This window comes from Bos indicus, chromosome 18 (genome assembly GCF_029378745.1).
Source record: "Bos indicus isolate NIAB-ARS_2022 breed Sahiwal x Tharparkar chromosome 18, NIAB-ARS_B.indTharparkar_mat_pri_1.0, whole genome shotgun sequence".
NCBI classification, from domain to species: Eukaryota; Metazoa; Chordata; class Mammalia; order Artiodactyla; family Bovidae; genus Bos; species Bos indicus.
Window position 1 is genome coordinate 36,245,906 of NC_091777.1, and position 27,727 is coordinate 36,273,632.

The following is a 27,727-nucleotide window of genomic DNA, read 5'->3' on the forward strand; positions in this document are numbered from 1 at the left end:
GTGTGACGGAAGAGCTCTTCAGTTCCGCTTCCGGGCCCGCCCCCGGCACACTCAGAGACTCTAGGGAGGTCCCGCCCTCCCACGCCTGTAGAGGCAAGATGGCGGTGACGGAAGAAGTGAATGGAACTGTTCCCGCGTCGGGTGAGACGCTGGACGGGTTGGGAAGGTGGGGTCGCGGTTGAAGGCTCGAATGCAGCCAGAAACGTACTCAGCCCACGGCCTCGGTCGTACTTGAACACTGAGGTATACACCTCTTCGGGACTCCGAAGGAACTTCTAGAGTCCGCATGGGGAGGCTCAGAGCTCCCGAACGGCGGTAGTGCGGGTTTCTAGGGGGTCCCCGCCTCTGCCATTCAGTCGGGTAATTGCTTCTAGTTTGGCTTGTGACTGAGCACCTTCGCGGGGAGTACCTGGCGCCTCCTCTCAGCGACAGAGACCCGCACGTCAGTCTTTCGGAGCTTCAGCTATCGCACCCTTGACTGGTCCATGGTCCCCTGGTTCATAGGTCTTTCCCAGTCACAGTGTTCTCAGTAGTTGGAAACCAGTCTGTTTACCATACATTGGTCAGAGAGTCCCTGTAAAAGCGTACACCCACCGTTTGTTGTTCAGTCGCTCGGTCGTGTCCGACTCTTTGCGACACCCGCCGTAGATACTCCTTTGCTTAAAACCGTTGAGTGGCTCTCAGTGTACCTAGAACAAAATCAAAACACCTTTCCAAAGTCAGCATGGCACAACGGTTTGCAGAAGCCCACATGCCTAATCTCCTATCATTTCTTCTGCTCAAAGTGCTTCAGTCACTCAGACTTTCGTAACTCTGCACCTAATTCTTGACATTTTACGTCCTGTTTTTGGAAAAGTTGGGGTAAGGATTCCTGAAATATGAGCACTACACTATCATAGCTTTTAACCCCGCTTATCTTTCAGGCCTCAATTTAGATGCTATTTTCCTCAGAGAACCTTTTCATAACTTTGTTATTCTCTTTCATAGCACCCTATGCATTTCCTTTCTTGCCCTCAAGTAGTCTGTAATTATTTTATTTACTCTCTTTTATTAGGATCTATAAATTCTTGGAGGACAAGAACCTCCTTTCTCTTTATGGTAGTCCTCCAGTCCTAATACAGTACCTGGCATACAGAAGGTGCCTGGTAAATTTTGAGTGACTGAACCAGAGGTCTACTCTGAAATCTGACTAGTAAAGCAATTAGGGCTTGGCAGTTGATTTCCATCCTCTCCTTGTAAATAACCATGTGATTACACAGCTCTTGGAGAATGAGGAGGAGATTAGAGTATCCTGAATCTAGATTGTGGGCTCCTTCTGGGAGAGAGGATAAGGCATAGTAATACATGAGGAGATTCATGTGTGGAAGATACGTAGTGTTCACCCAGAGAGGTTACAGGACATAGTTTCTGTCCTCAAGCATTTGTTTAGATTTATATGAAACCAGTGACTTCTCTACAGTTCTGAAAAGACACTGTGGTCCTAGTTACAGCCTCTGCAACATCATAGATGAAAAGAGAATTCCATAAATTACAATACTTTACTTCCCCTTAACCTTTAAGTGACTTCACGATTGATGACATGTGGACCAGAGGATAAGGGTTTTAGGAATCTCCACAATATGGACCCCATCAACATGTTTGACTTCTTGTTCAATGGAACTTCAGGTTAATTTATTAGTTCACTGTGCATGATTTTTTAAGCCTCTCTAATCTGGTGGAGTACTTTCTCCCTCCCTTCCCCCATCTAAATCCTACCCATCTTTTAAACTTCTTTCTACTACAGCATTTGTTGGAAGTGTTTTCTGAAGCATATTACAGATTATGGTAGTTCTAGATACTGTCCCTTTTAATGACATTAGCTTATGAGATATGTAGAGCTGATTCTAGCAGTGCTTTTCAAGCTGTAGGTTGAAACCCTTTGGTGAGTTATTAAAACAATTCAGTGGATTATGACCTGCATGACAAATAAAAATTAAATAGAGTGGACTATATCAGAGGGTCTTGCCTACATGAAGACTAAGTAATTGTTTTGTGAACCTTTATATTCCGTGTGTGTGTTGTGTCTCAAGGTAAAATATATTTCTTACTGGGGTTGTCAGAAAGCTTGATAACCACCAAATTAGAGACTAGATATACTGAAGTAGAGTTTTGCTGAAGGACTAATTGACTACTTTGAACCAGGCTAGTGACTGAGTCTTTTCAGAAAAGATTGTTACCCATCCTCTAGTATAAGAATTCAGTGTTTACTTAGTTTAGATGACTTCAGAAGAAAGTCAGTAACTCTGGCCAGTAAAATGCCTTACAAATGTTTAGGGTCTTGCGGAGTGGGCATTCTTTTTAAAGTTTACAGATGATGGATCAGTGCTTATCAAGAAATGAAGGAAAAGGTAGAACACTTACTGTTTTTTGAATAATAAGAGGGAGGGCACTGTGAGAGGCCATGTTTGCTGAGAAGAACCTTCAGATTTTGAGCTGTGGGATTTCTCTCTCAGAAATAGATCTTTGGCAGGAAACAGGCCATGTAAGACATTGATCTGGTGAGATTTCATTTATTCGAAGCCTTTTTTTTTTAGATGAAGAAAGTTAAAATTGCTTTTAAAATTCAATACTGAGTGGATAAGAAGTAACTGACATAACAGTAATATAATAACATAATAATATAACATAATAGTGAGGCACTAAGAAAAACAGTATAATTAGAAAAAGAACAATTACTATTACTTTTGAAGTCTCCTGTGAAGGCCTTTGATTTTGAAGGCCTTTGTGGATTCCATCCTTTTCCCTTCATTCCTATAGGTAACCACTATCATCATTCCCTGTTATGCTTTCGGTGTGATCCCTGAAGACTATATTCTCTGTTGCATAATTATGAATTTCATATGAATACAATCATGTATACTCTGTGGTTTGCTTATTCTTTGGCTTGGTGTTATATTTTGGGGATTGTTCATGTTGAATATTAGCTATGATTTATTTGCTCAGGTGAGGTTTACTTAGGTGAGTTGAATTACTATTTCTTTGCATATTTCCTTAAACTAAATTTTACTATTCTAAGACAGTATTGCTGATACTCCTTTATTGCTTCACTTTCACTTTTCACTTTCATGAACTGGAGAAGGAAATGGCAACCCACTCCAGTGTTCTTGCCTAGAGAATCCCAGGGACGGGGGAGCCTGGTGGGCTGCCGTCTCTGGGATCACACAGAGTTGGACACGACTGAAGCGACTTAGCAGCAGCAGCAGCAGCAGCAGTCTCTGTGTTCTCCCTTTTCCTTCTAGGCCTTTCTTCTGCATTATTTCTCTTCTCACCTGCCTTCACCTGAGGCTGTACTCAGGTGCAACCCTGAGGCTCATTTGACCCCATTGAAACTATGGAGGCCTGCTGAAGTTTCCAGATAGCTTTCTGAATTTTTGTCTTAATGATTTTTGATGTTGTGTGCTGAATATAAAACTAAGTAACTCTTGATGGGAAGATCGAAATTCTGATGAACTAATATTTTCAGTGTCTCTGACATTTTCATCCATTTTATGAGTTCTTTTTTTTCCCCTTGTCTTAAAAATTCGTTTCCCTCTGTATTTTGGGGCATTATGATTTGAATAGATTTCTGACGATCAGACTTGTCTACAAGAAGTCAACTGGCAAGGCTGCTTTTCTCTGCTAAAGCTGAGAAGCTGATTGACATCATGAAAGTCTTCTGTGGGCGGGCCAATCCGACCACAGGATCTGTGGAGTGGCTGGAGGAGGATGAGCATTATGACTACCACCAGGAGATTGCAAGGTAATGGGGGTTTTTTTGTTTTTCCCCACAGTTCACTGTAGCTGGGTAGGGCCGTTGATCTCAAAGCAGATTCCTTGGAATCCAGTCTGAGTGGGGAATAGATTGTCACCAAGTGCTTCTGACCAGGGCAGTGTTGCTCACCAGCAGGTCTGCTCAGCTAGGTAGGTTTGTGTGGGAGTTCCACAAAGTCATACCTGTGTGGAGAGTCAGACGTTGTGTAGCAGCCATATCAGAGCCCCAGAGGATTTGTCTAGTGGACCAAAGAGGACCCAGGGTTCAGTAGTAGTAACAGCAATAGACGAACTTATGAAAGTTAATTATTGAGTCACTGAAATGATGACACATTTATCATATGGTTAAATTCTCTTTAATGGAAAACATGGGGGAAAGTGAATTATTTTTTTTCCTTTGGAGGGATGTTTAAAAGTATGTCAGTGAGTTACTGTTATTAAGCAATCATTAAGTGTATACAACACTGTGTGAAGGCTGTGAATACCAAAATGAAGAAGATCAGGTTCTGGTTCTCAAAGAACATGCAGATTTGTGGAAGAGACAGATATATAAAAAATTATGACACCATGAGATGAAGATCAGTGGAAATGGGCACAAAAGTGCATGGAAGCATCAAGAACCAGCTCTGCTGGGAGAGTGATAATTTGAATGATTTCTCAAATCTAAAGAGAGAGTGATTGCTTTCCAGGCAGCAGGGATTATGTGCAGACTTGCAGATGAGCTAGTTTGGGGAATGACTAGCAGGTCACTGTGACTGGAGTGTGGTGAAAAAGTAGCGCTGTGGTGAGGGAGGCTGCTGAAAAGGTGGGTGGCGTCACGTTGTAGTTGGTGGGAGCAAAATGCTGGAAGAGGAGCACAGTTCTCTTAAGTTCTAGCTTTGCCACTTAAGTCTGTGACATTGGCCAAGCTTCTAAACTTCTCTTAGCCTCGAAGTAGTAATATGTGCCCCGTGTACAGTATAACAGTACATGCCTCAGTATAATAACATGTATCCCATAGTATGATACCTTTTTCTTACCATCGTTTGATGATTGAATGAAGTACAATGTTTGGTACAAAATAAGAGCTCAAATACATTACTTTCCAAGTATTTTGGATGTTATTTTCTGAGTGATTGAGATGTTAAATAGGGAAGAAAATAGATGAGGTTGCATTTTGGAACATTCCCTGAGAGCAGTGTGGAAAGAGCAAACACTTGTGGGCATTTGGGTAGATATCGCAGCCCCATGGCTGAGACAGCAGAGGTGGAGAGAGGAGGAGAAAGCTTTGAGGGAGCCTAAGTTTGGTAACTCTTGGGTGCAGTGATGGAAAGAGAGAGAAAATTCAAGAAGCACCAAGATTTCTGATTTGAGTAAGTGGATGGAAAACAGTTCCATCCCAAGGAGAACACAGGAGGAATGAATGTTGTTGGGAGATGAAGATTAGTGTCTGGGTTTGGCCATCCAGATGGAAATGCCAGTGGGCAGATAAATTATGGATCTGGACAGTTTGCAGTTATTAGTGAGAGTTGAAGCTGGAAGAGATTGCAGGCTTTCAGAGATCGTGTGGGATAAGAAAGGTAGAGGGCTGAAGAAAGAATCCTGGAATATCTGGTGAGGCAAGACAACAAGCAGGGGATGGCCAGAGAGTAGAAAGGAAGAGAACATTTCAGAAAGGGGAGTGTCTAGCAGGGTCAGAGAAATCTTAGCTGTTAAGTGATGGGAATGAGCTGGTGGTGCTTAGGGAGAGTGATGTCAGTGGAGTGGGAGGAGTGGGTGGGTGATGAGGCAGGGAAGATCAGGTGTGAAAATGTCCCTTTTGAGGTGAAGGAAAGTAGAAAGGACCAGATTTCAACTAAACACTCATAGGTAGGTTCACATGTTAAAAACCTTGGTATGTCATTTAAAAAAAGAAGCAGCAGAACTGTTTGCTTTTGGTGCAGTGCTCCTCAAAATGTGGAGTATGAAGTGCCTGTGTCACACTTGCCTGGAGCACCAGTTCAAGTGCAGATTTCCAAACTCCAGCTCCATCTTCTGGATCAGAAGTTCTTTGCGTGTATTGTGGGAAGCCACATGTTAAAAAAAAAGCTCTCCATTAATTCTGATGTTGATCGGAAGCTGGAGGCCCTCTCTTTCTTGAGAGTGCCTTAATTCTCACCTGGAACTCTCAGAAAGCATCTTTGGGTTGAATCTGCTGAGTTCTGTGGATTATCCTAACCCTGCCAGAGATTTTTCAGATTTGTGTATTATTATGGTAGAACATACAGATAAGCAGCCCTCTTCTCTGTAGTTTGATGAGCTCTTCTTAGTTGTCCCTGATGACATAAGGGAAAGTGCCTTCATATACACAGCAGGCATATAGATTCTCTTTCCCTGATTGTTCTCCTTGGTGTTCCTTCCATCTGTGGTTATCCCTGTATACAAATATATGTAAGACTACGTGAAGTGTTAGACACATCTGAGTTGTTCCTGAGGAAAAAAATTATATGATGTATAACATGATCAGTATGCTAGGACTGTGGAATTACTGTGACAGGGCCAACTATCACAGGAGTTTCAATCCAAGATTCTTTACTAAAAATAAACATGTTTTGCTAAGATTTTTTTTTTGCTACAGTATGAGAGAATGACAGCTTATAGCTCTGTTAAAATAGTTTAAAATGGACCAGGATGTTTGTTCTGTCTGATGTAGGAATGCATTTATGTATGTGTATATTCTCATACGTTGATGTTTATCATTATTAGCAGAGGTTTCTAACTTGTCTTTTTATTTTTTTTAGGTCATCCTATGCTGATATGTTGCATGACAAAGATAGGGTAAGTGTAAAAGGAAACTGTTATTTATTTATTTATTTATCTTTTTGAAACTGTTATCTTAAAGTGGTGTTTGAAACCTTCCACTATGTGGTTAAAAACTGCCCCCAGAGGCACGCTGTTAGAATGACGCAGAGAGGCAGCAGTAGGGTGCACTGCTTGGGAAAGAAGGAGTCTGGGTCCTTCTTGCTCCTCTATTACTGACTTGAGCATGACCTTGGAGAAAACATGAGACCTCTGCAGACCTCACTTATTAGAATTTATAATGAGTGGGCCATACTAGCTGATTTCCATAATCTCTGGATACAAAATACAGTTTTACCTGGAATAGTTACTTTGTAATTTTAAAATAGAATCTCTAGAGGTCACTGCAGACTGTATTTTGTAAAGTATATTTGGCTTTCACTGCAGAATTACATTTCAGCTTTTCTCTTTCATTTTTGTTTCATCTGAGTTCTCTTTGTTTGAATTATGTTATAATTCTGGTCTTATCATGGTTAGCAACCCAGGATTTCCTGGTCTCCCAGAGTGCTTAACTAGTCAGCCTCATCCAGATCGTTCAGAAATTGGGAGGCTTGAAGGAGAGGGATGCAGGGCCAGGCTTAAAAACTGAGCAGTGCTTGGCAGAAGGATCAGGGCACATGGTAGGGCTGGTCATGAGGCTGTGTTGGTGGCAGTGTCTCTTTCACCCAGCCCGGATTAACTGCCTGCTTCTTGGCAACACTGTGACAGAAGGGCCTCCTTAAGCACCATTAGTGTTCAGACTACACCACAGGGGCTAAGTGCCTCCCTCATTTTTGTCAAATATCCAAGTGCCTTTGCTGATCTGCTGAGGAATTACAGAATGGAGAACAAACATTGTTGGCTTTTGACTAATCCTCTGTAGTTTAACGTTCTTGACTTCTTGTTGGACTCATGGGCCTGTGAGCCTCTCTGATTTTTAGTGTCATCTCTAGAGAGAGTCCTTTTTGACTCAGCTTCCAGAGGATTTGGACAAATGGTGGTGTCGTCCATCCGGTCAGCCAAGCCAGAAAGATGATGTCTTTCCCTTATCTAAGCCTATAGTTGATTGACCACCAAATTCTATTGTTCTTTCAACCCCACTGCCTGCTCAGCACTCATTGACTGGTGTCGGCCCCTCTTTTCCTTCCTCTGTGCTGCTGCTGCTAAGTCGCTTCAGTTGTGTCCAACTCTGTGCGACCCCATAGACGGCAGCCCATGAGGCTCCCCTGTCCCTGGGATTCTGTAGGCAAGAACACTGGAATGGGTTGCCATTTCCTTCTCCAGTGCATGAAAGTGAAAAGTGAAAGTGAAGTCGCTCAGTCGTGCCCGACTCTTAGTGACCCCATGGACTGCAGCCTACCAGGCTCCTCCGTCCATGGGATTTTCCAGGCAAGAGTACTGGAGTGGGGTGCCATTGCCTTCTCCGTCTTCCTCTGTACAGCAGCCCTAAAACCCTTCAGTGTCCTCTTGCTGCCTTTGAGGTAAACTTCAAATTCCTTGATGGAACATTCCTGGGTCTTCATTATTTAACTCTTAACTTCTATTCTCCCCTTCCCAGTTCTATACGTGAGGAAATGGAGTCAGAAGTTGCTGGTTAGTGACAGTCAAGAAAAACATGTTTCTCTGTACTTTTGTATCGTTCCTTACATTTTGTTGTTGTTTTAAAACACTTCTATTATCCCATAAAATCAATCCTGGTACTCAACCTTCTGGTTGCACCCCCCTCCCACAAGGCAACCACTGATAGATTTTTCTGTCTGTATAGTTTTTGCCTTTTTTGGAAATTTCATCTTAATGAAATCATATAATATGTAGTCTATGTGTCTTTTTTCCTTCATTCATCATTTGAGGGTCATTCATGTTGAGGGTATTAGTATCCATTCCTTTGTATTGCTGAGTAATACTCCATTATATGGATAAACTGTATTTTATCCATTTACCAGTTGATAGACATTTGAATCGTTTCCAGTTTTTGGCTGTGTTGAATAGTCCTGCTTTGAACATTCACATGTAAGTCTTTGTGTGGACATGTTTTCATTTCTTTCATATAAATATATCAGAGTAGAATTGCTGGGTCTATATGTTGAATGTACATTATTTAACTTTGTAGTTTTAATATATTTGGAAGGCAAATAAGCACATGAAATTATTTTTTCTAATGACTAATAGTGTCAAACATCATTTTATGTGCTTATTTGCCATCCAAATATCATCTTTAGTGTAGTCTAGGATTATGAACTCACATAGGACTCTTTATGGATACTGCCAGTTGTCTTTTAAGAAGCTCCAGGCAATGGCACCCCATTCCAGTACCCTTGCCTGGAAAATCCCGTGGATGGAGGAGCCTGGTAGGCTGCAGTCCATGGGGTCACTAGGAGTCGGACACGACTGAGCGACTTCACTTTCACTTTTCACTTTCATGCATTGGAGAAGGAAATGGCAACCCACTCCAGTGTTCTTGCCTGGAGAATCCCAGGGACGGGGGTGGGGGGTCCTGGTGGGCTGCCGTCCATGGGGTCGCACAGAGTTGGACACGACTGAATCGACTTAGCAGCAGCAGCAGCAGTAGTAACTTCAAAGTTGGATAATTAAAAAGTGATCGCTGTGCACATTTCATTGTCTTTTTTCTTTATGTCAGAGAAAAGATATTTCTGATGTGCTAAATAAACATGTGGAGGTAAATTAGCAGCATGACTAATTTAGTCATTGCTGTCAGTCACCTTCAGACAATAGTCAATAACTTCAAGTTACATTTTGTATTTTTTTGCATTGTGTGATGGTTTTGTATGTTAAGAAAATTGAAAAAGTATTGCAGGTATTTTAGTATTTGTTGTATAGAAAATACAACTTTTTTAAATTAAAAAAATTAAAAGTGATAGCTCATTTAATGGATGTTATTTATTTGGCACGTATTCCAACCCTGTTTCCTGTTGAGGATGCTGCTGATGAGGGTTCTCAGGTGATTGGCTCGCAGACTGAACTGAAGCTCCCGAACCAGCTCCTAGACCTGCTCTCTTTCCATTACCCCACAGCCACAGCTGCACAGAGAAATCTGCACCGTCCTGCTTTTTGTGGAAATAGTGTATTTGATGTTCATTTTCCTAGTTCAACAATTCTATCGGTTGCCATCCTGATTTATTTTAACTTTTTTTCTTTCTTTGCCATAAAAAGCACGTAACATAAAATGCCATACTGATTTTATCCAAGACAAAAATGCAATTACTTTAGGAGTCAAATATTTCTGTGAGGCTTACGGTGAAGTAACAGTCCCCTGGTGTATCATTTCCCCCAGACAAAACATTTTTATGCTTACACTCAGAGGCAACCTCCTTTCTTCTCTTTGAACTGTTTGTTTTATGTTTACTTCCAGACCTAAATAACTATTATCTACTGACTTCCCACTGTAAGAGCTAAGAATCTGATATTCTTTCAGCTCCTCCTTCCCACTCGTTCTCCTTTCCTCCCAGCACAGTTATAGTTTTTGCAAAATTAATACTCAGTGTTTCAGTAGGCAAGTCACTTAAATTCTTTATGCCTCTGTTTTCTCATCTGTAAAATAGGGATAGCAATAATACCCCCTTTTGTGACGAAGTAAGCGCTTATATAAATGTGTGTTAGTTAAAATCATGTTGACTTTATTAGGCATGTATAAACACTGTTCACAGTTGAGCTATGTGATAATTTTGATTGCTGTTCCTTTCTTGCATTATTCTTTGTTAATAATTAACTTATTTTTGCTTTATGTTTTATGTAGTCATCCTTTTATGCCCATACTTTCTCCCCGTAGTCTAAAATTTCTTTCCAAAGGAAAGTCAAAACAGTCGGCTGTTCTGTCAGTTTCATCTTAGAGATTGTTCCTGGGTCATTTTCCCCGGCCTCAGTCTGGACTAGGTGCGTTCTAGACCTGCAATTCTTGTTGTCTGCAGATCTCCTTTGCTCCTCTTTTTGTATTGAGTCCTCCGTTTCCTGGGTCTCCTTGTGTTCCTCTTTGGTTCCTTCCCTCTTTAGTGAAGCTCATCCTTTATCACATTACTCTGAGAGGGTTCATGGGGAGTAAGGTTTTTGAGGCTTGGCTTATCCGAAAACGTCTTTATTCTGTCCTCACACTAAGGGCTGGATTCTAGTTTGGAAATCACTTCACTTCATAATTTTGACATTATCACTCCATTTGCTTTTAGAGTTCAGTGTTGCTATTTTGAAATATAGTACTATTCTTTTTTTTTTTTTTTTTGGCTGTACCACACAGCCTGTGAGATCCTAGGGCCAGGTACTTAATTAGCCAAAGTGTTACAGAGGAAAAAAAATATATAGATATAGATATATATGATTAAATTACTAAGGACTTGAACTAAAAACAAAGAAACAATTTCCTGAGAAGAAAATATTTTTTAGCCCAGGAAGCTGTATGAATTAAGAGCCTAGTGAGGAAACCAAAAGCCACATTATATGTTTCAGTGGGCTCCCCTGGTGGCTTAGTGGTAAAGAATCCCCATGCCAATGCAGGAGACATGAGTTCAATCCTTGAGTCTTGAAGATACCCTGGAGGAGGAAATGGCAACCCACTCCAGTGTTCTTACCTAGAAAATTCCATGAACAGAGGAGTCTGGTGGCCTACAGTCCATGGGGTTGCAAAGAGTCAGACACCACTGGGCACACAAGCATATGCATCTGTTTCAAGAGAAGGAATTGGTTACAGAGGTATGGGAGGACTGGGAAGCACCAGGGTAACCTTGTGGTAGTAATTGCAGGAAGCAGTTCCTTTACCTGGGGACACAAAGGGAGAAGACTGGAGTTCCCAGAACCTAGACGTGTGGAGGAGAGGTCCTGTGGAGCTGATGCTCAGATCTCTGAAGGGAATTGCTACTTGAGTGCTGCTCCTAGCTCTGAAGGGCCTGAAGGAGTGCACATGTGGGAAGGAACAAGCTTTCTCCATCCTCTAGTTCCTGTGTTGTCCAGTCATCTAAAAGCTGGAAAGAGGAGAGTGTGGTTTGCAGAGCGTGAGCCTCAGCATCTCTAAGCAGATTATGGAAGAGTGGGTGTGGAGGGGAGACACAATTACTTTATAAATTTTAAGAGGCTGACCCAGTGCTCCTGGAGCCTCGGGAGGCCTGTTCAACTCAACCAGTGCAAGCCACAGAGGCCACAGGGTTGGGACTTCACTCTGCTGCTGCCAACTGTGACTCTAGAACTTCACAAAACACTTACAATAACTGGTATGAAGTAACAGTTGTTTCTCCCTTTCTCTTAGAATATGAAATACTACCAGGGCATCCGGGCTGCTGTGAGCCGGGTGAAGGACAGAGGACAGAAGGCCTTGGTTCTTGACATTGGCACTGGCACAGGACTCTTGTCAATGATGGCGGTCACGGCTGGTGCCGACTTCTGCTATGCCATTGAGGTGAGCCACACTCTTCATGTGTATGTTCTCTGTCCTGTGTGGAAAGTTTCTTGTGTGCCTTGCACTCTCCCGGTCCATTTCTTCACAGACATACATGGAGTGTTCGCTCCATGCCAAGCACAGCGCCAGGTTCTGAGGACACAGAGATGAATCAGACACCATTCTTTCCTCCAGGAGCTCATTTTCTTCTCTGAAAACAGTGATTCTCAGCCTTGACTGAACATCAGAATCACTGAGGAGCTTTTAAAAAATTCTAATGCCTAATCAGTTGTTGTCCTGCACGCCCCCGCCCCCGATTTTAATTAATAGTTCTGGGATGTGGCCTGAGCATTGGGATTTTTTAAAGTGCATCAAGGTTGAGATCTACTACCTTAAATGTCCTGACAGAGCTAGCTATCTTACTGCATTTACCCGTAGTTTGGCAATCTGCCATTTCACTCCTTTAATAAAATATTAAACAAAATTATTTTTCTGGTAATGCAAATAATAAGCTTCCCAGGTAGCATTAGTGGTAAAGAACCCGCCTGCCAATGCAGGAGATGCAAGAGATGCAGGTTGGATTCCTTGATCAGAGATACTCTAGAGCTGGAGGGAGGGTATGGCAACCCATTCCAGTATTCTTGCCTGGAGAATCCCATGGACAAAGGAGCTTGGTGGGCTATAGTCCATAGGGTTTCAAGGAGTCAGACGAGACTGAAACAGCTTAGCACACATGCATCTGTGCGTGCAATGTGAATAATACATACCACTATAGGAAATTTGGTAAATATGAAGAAGTGTATTGACTCAATAGATGACTAACCAGTGTTAAAATTTTGGTGTATTTTGCCCTACAAAAGTTGTTTTATATTGTGATTAAGTTGCAGATGACAAAGTCCCAAAATAACAGTGGCTTAAACAGAAGTTTTTTGCTTTCTCCCGTAAAGTATAGAGGTCAACACTCTAGGGTGCTCTGCCTAGACTCCTTCCAGCACCTGCCTCCTACCCCCATGTCTACAGGGTGGCCCTCAAGCACATAGTCTAGAAGGGTGACAGTTTAGGCTGAGGGAATACCGTGGTGTGTTTGGAACAGTGTTGTCCAGAGTTGTGGCAAATGATGTCATGGTAGAAAAACCCAGAAAGGTAGATTGTAGCCAGACTCTGGAAGACCTGAGTGTCACATTAAAGACTTTAATTGTGAGTTAGGTGTTAATGGGCTTCAAGTTTCTGGATAGTCCAACGGTAGTGGTAAGGTTGTGAGTGTGTGCATGTACCCACATGCAATTCTGTACACTTGTCTCAGGATTTCATTAAAATGATTAAGGGTCATTCTTTGCCTTTGGAGGCGTCATCAAGGCTCTGAGCTGATACAGAGAAATCAGCATTTGAAGATAGTTGCCTTGATAGCCTCAAGTAGATTTTATCTTCATAAATGAAGAAGCCAAGACACAGGTTAAAGTCTTAAGTCCCACATTTAATAAGTAGGAGGGCTAGACCTGGATCTTGGTCTTTTGGTTCCTAATTTGGTGCTCACTCCACACTGGTAGCTTTGATAGGATGGTGTATGTGTGTGTGAGAGAGAGTGCTAGTGTGGGTGTCTAGGGTGGAGGCAGGGATGCCATTGATGATAAGAGGAGTCCCTCTTTCCAGTAACTTATTTTGTGGGAAAGACCCTGCATTTCATTTTGGACATGTTACATATGAGACAGCTGTTGGGGCAGGAGCCAGTACCTTTGTGGACTGCTAATGAAAAACATAGGATGAGAACATACTTTTTGATAGTATTGGTAGAACTGTTTTCTTAGGTTTTTCCATATTTCCATCTCACTTGACCTGGATTTCTAATCTCTTGCTGTTCTGGCTTGTGACTGTCAGACCTCTTCCATTTGACTCTTCAGATCTTTATGGTGGCCTCCCAGTTTTTGCTCTAATGACTACCTGGTTGATTCTTTGGTCTTCCTGTCTTTGGACTGCCCTGTGGTTTGCAGCTCCGCTTGAACTGCATGGCAACAGGAAAGACAGGTCCAGAAGAATGAGTGAGAGAGAACCTGATGGTCCCTAGAGACGGGAGTCTGAACCTTTTGAGGGTGACGTGTACAGTGGATTTGGGACTCAGTTGCTAAAGATACGACAAGTAAAGCTGGCAGTGTAGGGGGTTGTCCAGGGAGAGAGTAGACTGAAAAAAGCAAAGGCAGGATGTGTTCAGGGGGCTGAGTGAACAAGAGTGGCCATGAAGTCAAGTCCAGTCAGAAGTGAAAAGACCCTAGAAGGCAGGTGCAGATGGCGTGGAAGTCATGAGAAAGAGGGAGTGATCAGCAAGTGTGGATGTTACTAGAGCAGCACTGTCTATTAGAACTTTGTGATGGTGAAAATCTATGACTGTGCTGTCCCGTATCATGGTCCCTAGCCACATGTGGCTGCTAAGTACTTGAAATGTGACTAGGAGAACAGCTCTTCCTAGGCCTGAGGAGCTGAAATTTTAAAATATTACTCCATTTTAATCCATTTACATCTAAATAACTACATGTGGCTACTGTATTACTACAGGTATGGAAATTAAGCAGAATGGGGGCTGAGAAAGCTATGGGTTGGCAGCTAAGAGGGTTATTGGTGACCCCCTTTAGGCAATATTTTCAGGAGAGTAAGGTTGAGGATTGGATGGAATATAAGAAATTACAGGCATTGTCTGCAGGCTACTCTTTTAGTACATTTGAAAAGGAAGGAATCTTGGGGAAGATGTGTTGGTTACAGTGACTTCTGTGGCACAATGACTTGAAAACCAAGCATGATCCTGGCTTCCTCATTTTCTTTCTCCTTTTTAAGGGCAAAAAGAACATTCCCAGGAATCTCTAGCAAACCTCTCCTTGGATATATCATTGGCCAAAATAAAGTTAAATGCTGTTTAATTTATTTCATTTACCTGGCAAGAAAGATTCACTTGCTCTTAGACCAGACAGTACATCCCTTGAAAGAAGATTAGTTCTGCAAACCGATTTGAGGGCTAGGGGAGAACACAGGATGATGATGTTGAGAAATCAGCTTCAGGGTTCATTCGATACTGTTTGAGGTAAGTTCTTGAGTTCTTGGTGGCTGAGGAAGAGGCTGTGAAGGACAGACTCTGCAGGGTCAGCAGAGGAGATGAATGAAGGGGCAGGAGGGCTGAGAGGGTGGTAAGAGCACGTGATACTTTTGGGGTGGAGGCAGACTGATTGGTGAGAATTGAGGGTCTGAGGCCCTCCAACGACATCAAAACCATCAAACTAGAGCCTTGAAATAATTTGAAACAGATTGTGAAAGTTTTTTTCCCCCTACCCGAGCACATATTTTTTGTAGAAGTATATAGTATTTTCCTCTTGATTGTAATAGAAATATGCTTTTGTGGCAGAAAATATAGGTGGATACAGAAAAGGTCTTAGAAAAAAATGGAAATCTTGTCATTATGACTGGTCACTTTATCATTTTCTAGAATCAAAATCATTTCTAAAATTCAAAAAGGCCAAATAGTTGTCTGAGGAGGCCTTAAAAATAGCTGAGAAGAAAAAAAAAAAAAATAGCTGAGAAGAGACATAAAAGGCAAAGGAGAAAAGGAAAGATATACCCATCTGAATACAGAGTTCCAAAGAATAGCAAGGAGAGATAAGAAAACCTTCCTAAGTGAACAATGCAAAGAAATAGAGGAAAACAATAGAATATGAAAGACTAGAGATCTCTTCAAGAAAATCAGAGATACCAAGGGAACATTTCATGCAAAGATGGGCTCGATAAAGGACAGAAATGGTATGGACCTAACAGAAGCAGAAGATATTAAGAAGAGGTGGCAAGAATACATAGAAGAACTATGCAAAAAAGATCTTCATGACCCAGATGACCACAATGGCGTGATCATCCACCTAGAGCCAAACAGAAGGCAATGGCACCCCACTCCAGTACTCTTGCCTGGAAAATCCCATGGATGGAGGAGCCTGGTAGGCTGCAGCCCATGGGCTCGCGAAGAATCGGATATGACTGAGCGACTTCACTTTCACTTTTCACTTTCACGCATTGGAAGAAGGAAATGGCAACCCACTCCAATGTTTTTGCCTGGAGAATCCCAGGGACGGGGGAGCCTGGTGGGCTGCCGTCTATGGGGTTGCACAGAGTCGGACGTGACTGAAGTGACGCAGCAGCAGCAGGAAGTGTCACTATGAGCAAAGCTAGTGGAGGTGATGGAATTCCAGTTGCGTTATTTCAAACCCTAAAAGATGATGCTGTGAAAGTACTGCACTCCATATGCCAGCAAATTTGGAAAACTCAGCAGTGGCCACAGGACTGGAAAAGGTCAGTTTTCATTCCATTCCCAAAGAATGGCAATGCCAAAGAATGTTCAGACTACCACACAATTGCACTCATCTCACACTCTAGCAAAGTAATGCTCAAAATTTTCCAAGCCAGGTTTCAACAGTATGTGAACCGAGAACTTCCAGATGTTCAAGCTGGATTTAGAAAAGCCAGAGGAACCAGAGATCAAATTGCCAGCATTCGCGACATCTTTGAAAAAGCAAGAGTTACAGAAAAACATCTAATTCTGCTTTGTGACTACACCAAGCTTTTGACTGTGTGGATCACAACAAACTGTGGAACGTTCTTCAAGAGATGGGAATACCAGACCACCTTACCTTCCACCTGAGAAATCTGTATGCAACAACAGTTAGAACTGGACATGGAACAACAGACTGGTTCCAAATAGGAAAAGGAGTACGTCAAGGCTGTATATTGTCACCCTGCTTATTTAATGTATATGCAGAGAACATCATGTGAAATGCGGGGCTGGATGAAGCACAGGCTGGAATCAAGATTGCTGGGAGAAATATCAATAACCTCAGATATGCAGATGACACCACTCTTATGGCAGAAAGTGAAGAAGAACTAAAGCACCTCTTGATGAAAGTGAAAGAGGAGAGTGAAAAAGTTGCCTTAAAACTCAACATTCAGAAACCTAAGATCATGGCATCTGGTCCTATCACTTCATGGCAAAATACATGGGGAAACAGTGGCTGACTATTTTGGGGGGCTCCAGAATCACTGCAGATGGTGACTGCAGCCATGAAATTAAAAGACACTTGCTCCTTGAAAGAAAAGCTATGACCAACCTAGACAGCATATTAAAAAGCAGAGACATTGCTGACGAAGGTCTGCCTAGTCAGAGCTATGGTTTTTCCAGTAGTCATGTATGGATGTAAGAGTTGGACTGTAAAGAAAGCTGAGCACCGAAGAATTGATGCTTTTGAACTGTGGTGTTGGAGAAGACTCTTGAGATTCCCTTGGACTGCAAGGAGATCCAACCAGTCAATTTCCTGAATATTCAGGAAATGAGTCCTGAATATTCATTGGAAGGACTGATGCTGTAGCTGAAACTCCAGTACTTTGATCACCTGATGCAAAGAATTGACTCACTGGAAAATACTCTGATGCTGGGAAAGATTGAAGGCAGGAGGAGAAGGGAATGACAGAGGATAAGATGGTTGGATGACATCACCAACTTGATTGACATGAGTTAGAGCAAGCTCTGGGAGTTAGTGATGGACAGGGAAGCCTGGCATGCTGCTGTTCATGGGGTTGCAAAGAGTCGGACACAGTTGACCAACTGAACTGAAAATTTCCTCTATGTGCGTATGGCTGCATGTGCATCTGTATGTTTCATGCAGTGATGTGGTCAGAGCTATGCAATCTAAATTGGGCAGGTGGGAAACTAAGAGATAGAAGAGCTTATGTTTAGGGACACATGAAGGGTTCAGGGAGGACTTCCATCAGGAGGGGATTTGTGCTGCCCTGAAAAGCTGGGTTTGCTTTGGCAGGTGGTGGTAGGGCAGAGAAGGCTCAGGCTTGCCTCCTGCCTGTACAGTGAGGAGATGAGTGTGGCTGTAGCATTGGTAGTGCATATGTGTATTGGGGGTGGTGGTGGGAGGGGAGGAAGGCTGGGTAAAAGTAAGGTGGTCCATAGTATGGAGGGCATCAGATACCATAAGAGAATATAGGCTGTGTTCCACTAGCAGTGGGGATTTGAGACAGTTTTGAGCAGGAGGGTGAGCTGCTCACACTTCATATCTAATATAGTCTCACTTTCCTCTAGAGAGCACATCACTTCACATCCCAGGTCCCCAGTCATGGTTTTGTGAGGCACATCCCCTTTGCATCTCCCTCTAGCATAGCACTGATACTGCCATCCTTACTAGGTGGTGTAGTCTCCTTGGAAGTCCTCTGCAGCCCTCCTTTGCCTTGCATGTAATGGGAACACCTAGCTGCAAGTTAAACCTAGTAGAATCTCATCCTTTTGTGTTCATTTCCATGACACACATTTAGAGATGCATTTAAATTACATAGGTGAAATCTTGTGTATTTAGATCAAAACAGCCCAACAAAATATTTTGCCTGTATCAAACGGTAACAAAGGTACATTTTATGTATTCAGGAAGAAATTCCATAATTGAGGCCTCTTTTACTTCAAATCAGAGGACCAGAATCAAGGTATATCTTGCTAACCAGGTGTTCAGTTCAATTCAGTTGCTCAGCCCTCTGGAAGCTGGGTCAAAAAGGACCCTCTCTGGAGATGACACTAAAAATCAGAGAGGCTCACAGGCCCCTGAGTCCAGCAAGAAGTCAAAAACGTTAAACTACAGTTCAATTCAGTCACTCAGTCTTGTCCAACTCTTTGTGACCCCATGAACCGCAGCATGCCAGGCCTCCCTATCCATCACCAACTCCCGGAGTCCACCCAAACCCATGTCCATTGAGTCGGTGATGCCATCCAGCCATCTCATCCTCTGCCGTCCCCTTCTCCTCCTGCCCTCAATCTTTCCCAGTATCAGGGTCTTTTCCAATGAGTCAGCTCTTCACATCAGGTGGCCAAAGTATAGGAGTTTCAGCTTCAATGAACACCCAGGGCTGATCTCCTTTAGGATGGACTGGTTGGATCTCCCTGCAGTCCAAGGGACTCTCAAGAGTCTTCTCCAACACCACAGTTCGAAAGCATCAATTCTTCTGCGCTCAGCTTTCTTTATAGTCCAACTCTCACATCCATACATGACTATTGCAAAAACCGGGTGTTAGGATGTTATTTAACTTACTGCTTATTTTTATTTGGGTTTTCACTAATTTTTAGGTTTTCAAGCCTATGGCTGACGCTGCTGTGAAGATTGTGGAGAAAAACGGCTTCAGTGATAAGATTAAGGTTATCAATAAGCATTCCACTGAGGTGACTGTAGGACCAGGTGAGAGCAACACATCTTGTGACAAAAGCTTTACTTGCTCTTGTGGGAGAGAGAAAAAGGTTTATTCCAGCTTCTGGGAGAGATATACCCAGGTAATTGCACAGAATTGGGACCTCTCCATGTGCTGGTCTAAAGATAAGCACTTCTCTATTAGTTTATTTCTCCACTAATTAAAATAAATGAGGAATGAGTAAACCAGAGCCAATCAAGTATATGAGTGTTGATGTAAACAAATGAAACCTTTTGCTTAAGCAGGTTGAAATACTTGTCTGGCTCAATTTATCTGGTTTTGAGTTTTATTAGACAGAAGTAAAACAGTAAAAGGTTGACAGTGAGAGGTTCGCTTAGTTCCAGTATCTGGTCTCAGTATGAGCATAAGAGATTTGCCTGTGTGACTTGGTCTTCAGATTTTCAGAATACTTTTTATAGTTTGGGAATTTGAATCAGACTTTTGACATTTCACATGCTACTGATACTGGGAGAGCGCAGTGAAAAAGATTTACAAGAGAAACTTCTAGCATGAAGTTATGGATATTAAACATGCAGTATTTTAAAAGAAGCATCTACCTAAATTTAGCATTTTTCTCACATTTGAAAAGCATTTTTTTATGGAAGATCTGGAACGTGCACAAAAGAAGGGATTGATATTCCCTTTATTTATTTTTAAAATGTACCATACATACAAAAGAGTGCACAGATCATCCCATTTTTAATCAACATTACTGAGGTATGATTTATTTATTTATTTATTTGGCCACACCGCGTGGCTTGTGGGATCTTAGTTCCCTGACCAGGGATTGAACCCGGGCCCTCAGCAGTGAAAGTACAGAGTCTTAACCACTGGCTGCTAGGGAATTTCCTATTGAGGTATAATTTATATAAAGTGGATGCACCCATTTGAAGTGTATAGTTTCAGTTTTAACAAATGTAAACACAGTTGTCACCACTTCTACCATCAAGATACTAGAATGTCTCCATCGTGCCCAAAGAGATTCCTCATGACCCTTTACAGGCATTCCATCCATATCTGTGGCCCTAGGCACTCACGCATCTGCTTTCTCCATTATAGATTAGATCTGCCTTTTCTAGAATTTTGAGTGAAATTATAGTGTGTACTTGTCTGTGTCTGCTTTCTTTTTTGTAGTACAGGGTTTTTGAGTTTTGTCCAGTGTTTTATGTATCAAGTGTTCATTTCTTTCTGTTAGTGAGCATCACTCATGTGGATACATTCCATACTCTGTTCATTGCTTTACCTACTGATGGACATGGGTAGTTTCCTGGATGGGTCTTTTGGTTCACTGATCCCTTTTTCTACAGTGTCTGATCTGCTGTCAAGCACATCTAGAGAACTTTTCATTTCTGATACTCTATTTTTCATCTTTAAAATTCCCTTTGTGGTTTTTTCTTTTTTTTAATAACTTCTGTTGTTCTTATGTATTCTTGTGTTCCTTTAAATAGTTAGCAGATTTATATTAGCTGTTTTAACATCCTTCTATTCCACTGCCTCTCTTTGTCTTTTCTGGGTTTCTTGTTTTGACTCATTTTTACCCTGGTTCTGAGTCCTGTTTTCCTTCTTTGCCTGTCTGGTAATTTTTATTCAAACGTTGTGTATATTGGGAGATTTACATTGCTAAGTGCTGAGTTTTGTTGTCTTCCCTTAAAAGCTTTGTCTGGCATGCAGTTGGGTTTCTTGCAGATATAAGCCTTTCAAGGCTTATTTTTAAGCTTTGTTGGCACAGGCTTAGAATAGCTTTAAGACAGGGTTTCTTACTTGCAGCACTGTTGACATTGTGGGTTTAGTAATTCTTTGCTGGGAAAGTTGTCCTGTGCATTGTGGAATGTTTACTCCTGGCCTCTTAACTGGTGGAAGCTCATAACATCTCCTTCCTCAGCACCATTTGTGCCTATCAGAAATGTCTCCAGGTATTGCCAAATGTGCCAAGTGTGGGGTGTGTGCATGCAAAATCTCACCCTGTTGAGAACCCCTCCTCTAGGGCTGCTTCAGCTATACTAGTACAGCGTGACCTTTCTGGGGTCTCTGCTGAGAGCCTGGGTCATGGCTGATCAGAACTAGAATGTTGCTCAGTCCTCTGAGCTCTGACAATTGCTCAGGTTATAGCTACATGGTCATCCTTTGCCCAGCCTTCTAGAGGCTTACCCTACGTGTGTGTGTTTGGATATATTCAGCAAGAGACATGAGGGGAGCCTTGTGCAGATTTCCGAAGCCCTTTTCCCATGTAGCTTCCTCTCCGACTCTCACTCCCCTGAACTCGTCTCTTCTGTCTCATTTAGCAAGACACTTTGCTTGGCTTCTCACTATGTGGACAAAGGTCTGGAAAGTGCCTGCCGGCTGGGAGCCAGGGCAACAAGGGTTCACTTTGTTTCCTGCTGTTCACTGTCCAAAAACACTTGTTTTATATATTTTGCCGTGTTTTCTAGTTGATTATGATGGTAGATAAGTCTGAACCCAGTTACTCCATTTTGACCCAAGGTGGAGAACGTGTGGCATGTCACTTATTCTGTGCCCTGTCCTGTGCCACCTCCAGACTGTGTGTTCACACACTCAGCTTTCTTAATATCTTTCTATGTAGTGATTTTAACCTCAATAATGAAATAATTATGTAATTACGTATTTAATGTTTCTATCGCCACACAGCTGAAGCATCCTGAACTCATGGGCTGTGTGATCTTACTAATTATTCCATTCCATGATTTGGCACAGGGCCTGGCACATGGAAGAATTCAGTCATATTTGTTTAGTGAGTAGACTGTCAACTTTGCTTGGTCCTTAACTTGTGGTAAATGGGAAACACTGCAGCTTCGATACTGCTGCAGTTCAGGCCTTCTGAAAACTCTCTCTTCCCAGGCCTCAGGGACATCTCCCAGTCTTTGTTCTCCTTTGCAGCTTCCTTCCTACTCCCAAATGCTTATTTCCAAGCTTCTGTTCTGAGCTCTTTTAAAAAACGGCATCTGGGTTTGTTACCTGTTCCCCCAAGATGGATTACGCACCAAGATGTGTAGTGGCCGACTTGGGGCGGCAGTTATTCGTCCATCTAGTCATTTGGTGAAAATGTCTGAGGCCCCTGGGGTAACCGCCCCCACTCAGGCTCCCCCTGCATGTCTGTTCCCTTCTACAGTAGCATTCACAGGCTCTCAAGAAGTATTTCTTGAAATCCATTGAATCATAAAGCTTTATCTTTGAAGCAGATTTGGACAGTAAATCATTTTAAGTTACATAATTGGCTTAAAAAGTATTCACAAGGTAGGATTGGCAGGGCTTGGTGATTGATTGGGATGTAGGGTGACAAAGAGGGAGGGTTCAAGCATTTAGCTGACGTTTGTTGACTGTTTTGGGGTGCTGCTAGGCATTGTCCTAGGCCCTGGGGTGCAGAGGTCACCAGGCCAGTCAGGGTACCATCCTGGAGCTGGCCAGTGATGCCCATGTTTCAGGACTCTGTGATTGGTGGTGCCATTCATTGAGCAGAAACATTGGACAGAGAAGCACGTGTGTGAGTGGGTTGGTCAGCTTAGTTTGGGACAGTGTATTTCACTTGGAGTCTCCCTTGATATCAGAGAGGATGGGCAGTGACTTGGAGGGTGGTCTGTGTACCAGGAGATAGAAGTTTCTTCTCAGCCTCTTTTCATGTCGTGCTGCCTTTGAGCACACATGTACTTCACAGGAACTGGACAGGCTTACCTCTGTTATCTAATTACCACCACCATGTGAAGCAGATCTCGTGACCAACCCCTCTTTTACAGATGAGGTGACTGATGGTCAGGACTGAAGGTTCAAGGTTAGAAAGTGGGATCCAGGCCCAGGACTCTATGACTCAAGGCTCATGCTGTCTCTGCTACACTTGCCTTTGAACTCTTAATGCTGTTCTTTTCTTGCATCACCCATCCTTGTCCTCTGTGTAGGGAAGATGAGTGGGCTTTGTCAAATTATAATTCATGAGCCATTAGGAGTATTTACAGTTAATTCTTCATGATGAATACACCTTCCAAAGTCAGTTTTGTTTCGGCTCATTAAAAATTGTAATTGTAGAAGTAACATTACAATTGTATTATGGAGGTTTAAAAAGTAGAAAAGCAGAAAGACCTTCCATAATCCTGCTATCCAAAAAAACTGTTATTTAGGGGATTGTTTGGCAGCAAGAAACTAACTTGATTCAGGGGGATTTAATATAATGAACTGGGGCCTCTGAGTTCTGGATCTCAGTTGTATCTTTAGGTATCAGTGGAATCAACCTCTGTCTTACTTTGATTTTCTCTCCTCTGCAGCCTAGAAATATTTGAAGTACCAGCATTCAGTCTCTGCTTTTCAAATCATTTTTGCTAATTTAATAGTTAATAATTTAATTGTTTGTATCTCTCCAATTTGCTAATAAAAATGAAAACATTTTCATATAGTTGATTGATTTGCTTTCTATTTTGAATTGTCTGTTTTTTGCCTGGTGTTCTTTTGGAATGTTTGTAGTTTTTTTTGTTTGTCTGTTTTAAATCAGTTTTACAAGCCCCTTGCAATATTAAATAGAAAAATTGAAAGAGTAGTACAGTGAACACCCATGTTCTCTTAAGCAAGACTTAATCAGTTGCTGGCATTTTGACATACACATGCATACCAAGGTGGATTTTATTTTTTTTCTGAACTGTTGGGAAGTCAGTTGCAGACATGATGACACTTCTAAACACTTCAGCATATGTGTGTGCTTTTAGTTATAATGACCTATTAACCTTTTTTTTTTACGTATTTGTTGTAAATATTTGCTCTAATCTGTTGCTTGCTTCTGACTCTTCCCTTGTGTTTCTCAGATGGTGACATGCCATGCCGTGCCAACATCCTGATCACGGAGCTGTTTGACACGGAACTGATTGGGGAGGGAGCCCTGCCCTCCTATGAGCATGCACACAGGCATCTTGTGCAGGTAGGGGACTGCAGCTGCCCTCGGGCAAATTGGTGTGATCTCACATGGCTTTTATCACTGCACAGTACTCTGCACAGCCCCAGCCCCAGAACCTCTCTGTATCCCCTCGGGCACCCTTTGATTCCTATGAGATTTTGGTTCTCCTCAGTCATGACTTCCTCTTGAATGCTGAGTCTTAGTAGGTTAGAGTCAAAAGACTAGAAACTATCTTCAGATTCAGTTCAACAAGCATTCTTACACTGTGTATAAGGTCTTCTAGCATCCAGGGAGAAGTGTAAGATGTCCTTCTTGCTTCTAAGATCCACCAGTCAGCAGTGGTGAGGACTTAATGGGCCGAATGGAGAGGTAGGCAGAAGCACTGCTGATGTTTGGTTTAAGGCCAGTGGAAAAAGTCAAGGGTCAGGAGGGAGATGAGGGCCTGCACAGAGAGGGTGGAATCTGGGAAGGCGCTGAGGAAAAGGAGAGATGTCCCAGGCCGAGGACCTGTTTAGTGGGTAGTGAGAGCACCGGTCTGTGGTGCTTGTGAGCTCACAGTGGAAAATGGGTAGAGGGTAGGCCTTGAATGCCAGGCTGTTGATAACCTTGAGTGGTGATAGCCTTTGACAGTTGTTTTGAGAAGGGAAAGATATACTGAACATGTTAGTTCAGAGACGTTGGCCTTGTTTTTTTATGAACATAAACGGGGAGGTAGAGACTGAGGCAGAGGCCAGCTGGGAAGGCATGTGTGTCTGCTGCTTCTGCCGACACCTGCCATATGGGCAGCATTCTCATGAGCCTGTAACTGTCCTAGCCTGGAACTCTCTTTGGGGGCGCTTAGTCTCCCTGAAGAGAGGAAGGAGGCTCCTCCCAATGCAATTGGTGCCTGAGTCCACACTGCTCACATGGTCAGCATGTGAGGTAATTGTCCTGCGGATTCCCATACTGTGTGAGGTGTCGTGTCATTTCCAAAATACAGAATTCTGTGTTTGAAATTATTTTTTCTCTACATTAAAGCCATCAATTAGATGAATCCTTGAAATAGAGAACAAGGATATTTAGAGTTATGTTAATGTTGTCCAGTTTGTCTTTCTCTGATTCATCTCATAATTAAAAGGTGCACTAGCAGCTATCCTCAGCTTCCTCTCCCAGTTGGCCCATAGCAGCCAGGTGTTTGCTGTCCACTCTAATCATTGTCCCTATCTGCCCAGCCTGAACTTGAAGGAGCTATGGCAACATGGTCTCCAGTACCTTGTCCCTCGTCCTGCCACATTGAAGGTCATGAAACTGGGGCACTGGGGTGTCTGACAGACCATGTGGTGTTGCAGTGGCCCAGGAATTGGTCTCAGGAGACACCTTTATTGGTGCCTTCATTTTGCTGGGCCCTTTTTAGGTACCAAGAATATGAAGGTGAGCTCCTGGCAAGGCAGATAGGTGGACAGGTGGTCACAGTACGGTTTGGGGTCCGCTCTGATGGTAGTTGGTGGGGTGAGGTCTTGCCCACCCTGCTGGGGGAGGGTGGGGAGACCCCTAGTGCTTGGTGTGTAGAGGGTGTCGGATGAATGTATTGGAGGGTTGGAGGAAAACTGGATGAGAGGCTGCAGCCACAGCCAAGTCGGCAGTGCCCAGCCAGGAGGTCAGGTCGGTTGAGGATGGACACTTGTCTACTGGGCTGTGCCATAAGAAGGTTCTAGTGTCCGGGTGAGAGCTGCGCTGAAGGGAAGCTCTGAGCCTAGTGCTAGGATTTGTATTTAACAGGAAGACTTAGACTCTTTCTTCAAAGTCTGTGTGGGAGTTAATCAGCATGATGACAATTAAGGTTTATTTTTGAAATATTCAAGAGTGTCAGGTAACTAGGAACTTAGCTGACATAAATGATCTTAGACATAATGTGTGTTCTTTCTGCAGTCTAGTTTCTTCCTTTCCCAAGGGCTTTGGGCTGAAAACAGTTCAGTGTCCTAATAGTGATAAGGCGTTAGATGTTACTAAACTTGCCTCGTATTAGGGAATAAATCTCTTTTGCTCAATGGGAATTACTGTGGGTCAGTGTAACTGGTTATTTTTTTGTTCTTTTGTTATACTTTTTGAATATAAACTTAGGCAAATTGTGAAGCAGTGCCTCACAGAGCAACCGTCTATGCACAGCTGGTAGAGTCCAGGAGGATGTGGTCATGGAATAAGCTGTTTCCCATCCGTGTTCAGACCAGCCGTGGAGAGCGGGTCATCATCCCCCCCTTGGAACTGGAGAGGTGCCCTGGCGCGCCCTCTGTCTGCGACATTCAGCTAAACCAGGTGTCGCCCGCTGACTTCACCATCCTCAGCGACGTGCTGCCTATGTTCAGGTACCAAGGGGCCACCTAGGGTCATGGCGCTTGGAGACACTTGGTAGAATTAGGTCTTTGGCAGTCGTTATTGTATTCATTTTGACATCAGGAGTCCATTGCAAACAAGTCTCATTGCAGGTGAGGTTACCATAAAAGCTTAAAAATGGACTGTGTGAGCTTAAAATCTGCCTCAGTTCCCAAATGTTCTTTACAGTGTGGACTTCAGCAAGCAAGTCAGTAGCTCAGCAGCCTGCCATAGCAGGCAGTTTGAACCGCTAGTGTCTGGCCGAGCTCAGGTGGTTCTCTCCTGGTGGGACATTGAAATGGACCCTGAGGGGAAGATCAAGTGCACCATGGCCCCCTCCTGGGCACACTCAGACCCAGAGGAGCTCCAGGTAAGAGGCAGGAGCTAACTAAACACATTTTCATGGAAATCAGCAAGTTGTCATCCACTTTTGGTCCTGGGGAAGGAGCATGTTGGGTCTTAGATTCACAAGCATTTAGAGACAGAAGGGACTGAGTTCATGACCAGCACCAGTGGTCACAGTGAACCACTGGGCAGCTTTTGTGTGCTGGCTCTCCTGTGTCTTGGCACAGCCACTGTTAGACCTGGCCCCTAGAGTAATCCCAGGGGACCTCAGATTAGCTTGGAGTAGAGAACTACTCTGGGAGATACAAACTCAGGGAGATAGTGAAGGACAGAGGAGCCTGGCGTGCTGCAGTCCTCGGGGTTGCAAAGAATCAAACCCGACTTAGCAGCTGAACAGCAGAGAACAACAGCCTGTCTGCAGCCTCATTTTCTGTGACCTTAAAATCTACCTTCAGTTCAATGGAAAGTGGGGAGGATGTGACATACAGAAAAGGAAATACATATTTAATTCCATATTTTATTCCTCTTTAATGTGTGGAAAGCTGTTCAGCCTCACTCATAAGAACCATGCAGATTTAAAATGCAATGAAATACCATTTTTCACCTGTTAGTGAATAAAGTTCAGAGTCTGCAGACTATTGGTGGAGCCGTGGGGCAGAACAGGAAAGTGATGGTCAGAGCGTCACAGAGTGCAGTGAGGCCTACAGTATGGCAGGATGTAAAGTGACGCCACTTCTAAATATTTAGGCTCTGGTTGGATCTGCATATGTATAGCATGGCATGTGTACCGGGATGCTCACTGCAGCCCTACTCTAATGGAAAAGACTGGAACAGCCTAGAGGCCACCAGCAGGGACTAGCTAAGTCAGTTTTCCTGCATGCTCAGAGGGCAAGGTGGCTCTCTCTGCACTGGTGTGGGAACGT

General features: G+C 43.0%; 1 protein-coding gene and 1 non-coding gene across 5 annotated transcripts in view; both read left to right on the forward strand.

The window, feature by feature from the left end:
• The first annotated feature begins 26 nt into the window (after positions 1 to 26).
• Positions 27 to 27,727, forward strand: part of PRMT7 (protein arginine methyltransferase 7) — a 40,971-nt gene continuing 13,270 nt past the window's right edge. The window contains exons 1-8 of one of the 4 annotated variants that reach the window (XM_070771953.1): positions 27 to 141; positions 3,601 to 3,778; positions 6,549 to 6,585; positions 11,834 to 11,983; positions 19,101 to 19,209; positions 24,022 to 24,134; positions 26,211 to 26,452; positions 26,649 to 26,829. In XM_070771953.1, coding sequence (XP_070628054.1) covers positions 3,684 to 3,778; positions 6,549 to 6,585; positions 11,834 to 11,983; positions 19,101 to 19,209; positions 24,022 to 24,134; positions 26,211 to 26,452; positions 26,649 to 26,829 — 927 coding nt within the window. In that variant the 5' untranslated portion in view covers positions 27 to 141; positions 3,601 to 3,683. Of the gene's footprint in view, positions 142 to 224; positions 244 to 3,600; positions 3,779 to 6,548; positions 6,586 to 11,833; positions 11,984 to 19,100; positions 19,210 to 24,021; positions 24,135 to 26,210; positions 26,453 to 26,648; positions 26,830 to 27,727 lie in introns of those variants that run through there. The other 3 variants (XM_019978627.2, XM_070771954.1, XM_070771956.1) reach the window with 3 other exon arrangements.
• LOC139177392 (small nucleolar RNA SNORA19) lies at positions 9,190 to 9,317 on the forward strand. Its single transcript, XR_011561838.1, has one exon. It is a non-coding gene; the product is annotated as a small nucleolar RNA SNORA19 (small nucleolar RNA).